General features: G+C 44.2%; 1 protein-coding gene across 1 annotated transcript in view; it reads right to left on the bottom strand.

Moving 5' to 3' along the window:
* LOC311316331 (receptor-type tyrosine-protein phosphatase N2-like) overlaps positions 1-2,500 on the bottom strand; it is a gene marked incomplete at both ends in the record, with an annotated part of 156,648 nt that overhangs the window by 28,112 nt on the left and 126,036 nt on the right. Inside the window, 1 exon segment of the mRNA XM_084447173.1 lies at positions 1,235-1,447. Coding sequence (XP_084303299.1) covers positions 1,235-1,447 — 213 coding nt within the window.

Raw genomic sequence — 2,500 nt, 5'->3', positions numbered from 1 at the left:
TTAAATATGTTTCTCTCCTAAATGTTTTCATAATCGTAATTATTTTGTTCGGTTTGTTGACTGTACTGTATGTTTAAACATGTATTTTACATGTGTTTGAAGACAGTAAAAACTGTAAAAAGCTGAAAGTATTCATTAAGTAGAGTAACAGCTGATCGGAAATACCAAAGGAAATGCAAAAAGTTAAATAAATGTGAGACCAATAAAATAACACAGAGTTTCTCTAACAATGTGGTATTTAACATTGTTAGAGAAACTCTGTGTTATTTTATTGGTTCGAACGAGAAAAGCAGATTAAAAAGTTAACTTCCTGATATAAAAAAAAAAACAACTCCATCAAGCTCCACATAAAATGTCAGCCCTTAGGAGCGCGGTTGAGCTCATTAGAAAATCAATGCTCACAGGACCACTCTCATTTCAAACACCAGGGAAGGACTGTCAGACGAGGAACATTTAAATCTAGCTCGTTGCTTAAAAAGACAGTAAATATCGGATTCTGCGAATTCAATGTCACATCTGTAACTTCAGGCGGTGGGATAATTACAGCGGCCTGAGGAGGGGGGAGGGGTGGGGGTGGGGGTGGGGGTGGGGGCGGTAGGAACGACTCCAGCAACATCACCGCATCCCAGACCTGTAGACTTCCTGCTCTGGTACGTTCCTCTCTACGAGTGATGGCTGGCCAAGTACGTACGCTGCTGGTTCAATCCTCAGTACCGGCCATGGAGACATCATGCAAATGTAGCACCTCATCAGCTAGTCTGTGTGGTTGACTCGGGATCGGCCGAGCCGTGAGATTGGCTGTTGGGGCTTTGCGCTAACGCTGTTCACTACGTCACTGTCGGGTAGAGAGCTATGGGAAAACGGTATATAGACTAAATCGTCTATATTTTGCTTGCTTACGTTTGTAAATAAAGGTAAATCGATCAAATTAAAAACCAATCAAACGTATGGCGCACGTTACGAAAAACCTTTCGATTTTAAAGAAAGCAAAAATATCCCAGCATGCATTTCCAGAGAACTACACCCCAGGAAAAAAAGAATGCTTTTTAAAACCACTGTTCCTGTAGGAGAACCATCTGGAACATGGACCCAGGAAGTCACGTTTTTTCAGGGCAGATAGAAACCGCTTGTATTAAATAAATAAAAACATTAATACATACATTTATTAATTAATGATTTTTTTTATTATTAATTAATAATAAAAAAAAAGATCGGCTGCATTGAGTCCTCCTACCTGATAGGTGGCGGTAGCATCGCTGCTGGAGTCGGTCCCCAGGCTGGTGAGCTTCTCCTTCAGCTTGTGGTGGGAGCGGTGGCGCAGGCAGTAGACCACGGAGGAGGCCAGGAGGACGCCCACCATGCCCAGGATGGACACCACGGTCAGGACCAGGAACTTGGTGGACTCGGCCTGGCTGTACTTGGTGGGGATCTGCTTCAGCTTGCTTTTCTGCGGAGACACAGGGTTGAGGAAGCGACGTTAGATGACGTTCGTACGTGAACCTTTCTACGACCGAACCTGGGCCGACTATAGTGATGATAAAACGGTAAGGCCAACGTCAGCTAGACAAACAAAATCAAGTCCACCCAAAGTGTTTCAAAACTGAGCCAACTAGAGACAAATCTTATTATTCACAAAAATGATAACATCCATACCAGTATACTTAGGATATATCACATTCATCGATGGAAATGTTTAGGTCGAGATGCATACTGTACACCTACTGTGTGGAACGACATATACAGTAGCACTACTGCAGATGAAAGATCACTATGTGATCTCGTACAGTAGTACCATATATCTTTCAATACACTGAGAACAACAACACAAAAACATTTAACGTGTCATCAACGAAACGAGTCATTCAACCAATTTTTACTTACATCTGTCGCAATGAATGTACAGTGACCGCCACGTAGCCTGTTTCCACTATGGACAGTGGGGACACACGACAATACCAACAATAGACTAAATTCAATGACAACATTTTCATAACAAATCTAACAGCCAACCAGAGGACAGGAAACGCCGGCTGTAACGCTCCACTAGGGGGAAGCAGGCTGGACACGAACAGCAGAGTAGCTGAAATACATCCTTAGGTTATTTCAGAAGTCGGTTATTTCAGAATCATGTCCAAGTTGATGGAACGGTCGTTGTAACTTCAGAGCGGTGAGTGGCATGGACGTTATTCACGGACAATCAGAGAAAACCGCGGAGTTCGTTTGAAGACCGCCAGCCGGCTCAGGATGTGGGTCCTGTGGTGTTTTTACCCGGACCACCGTGAACCACCTGTAGTATAACCCCATAATAACACCCCCCTCATCAGGCATCCCATAATGATCCCAGAAACCACCTATAGTATAACCCCATAATAACACCCCCCTCATCAGGCATCCCATAATGATCCCAGAAACACTGTCTGGCGGCCGGGGTGGAGAAGGAGAGGAGGGATGGAGAGGAAGCAAGGGAGGAGAGGAAGGATGGAGAGGGAAGGAAGGAGGC

This window comes from Borostomias antarcticus, assembly GCF_949987555.1.
Source record: "Borostomias antarcticus genome assembly, chromosome: 12".
Lineage (NCBI taxonomy): Eukaryota > Metazoa > Chordata > Actinopteri > Stomiiformes > Stomiidae > Borostomias > Borostomias antarcticus.
This window is presented reverse-complemented; position numbering and strand designations above follow the sequence as displayed.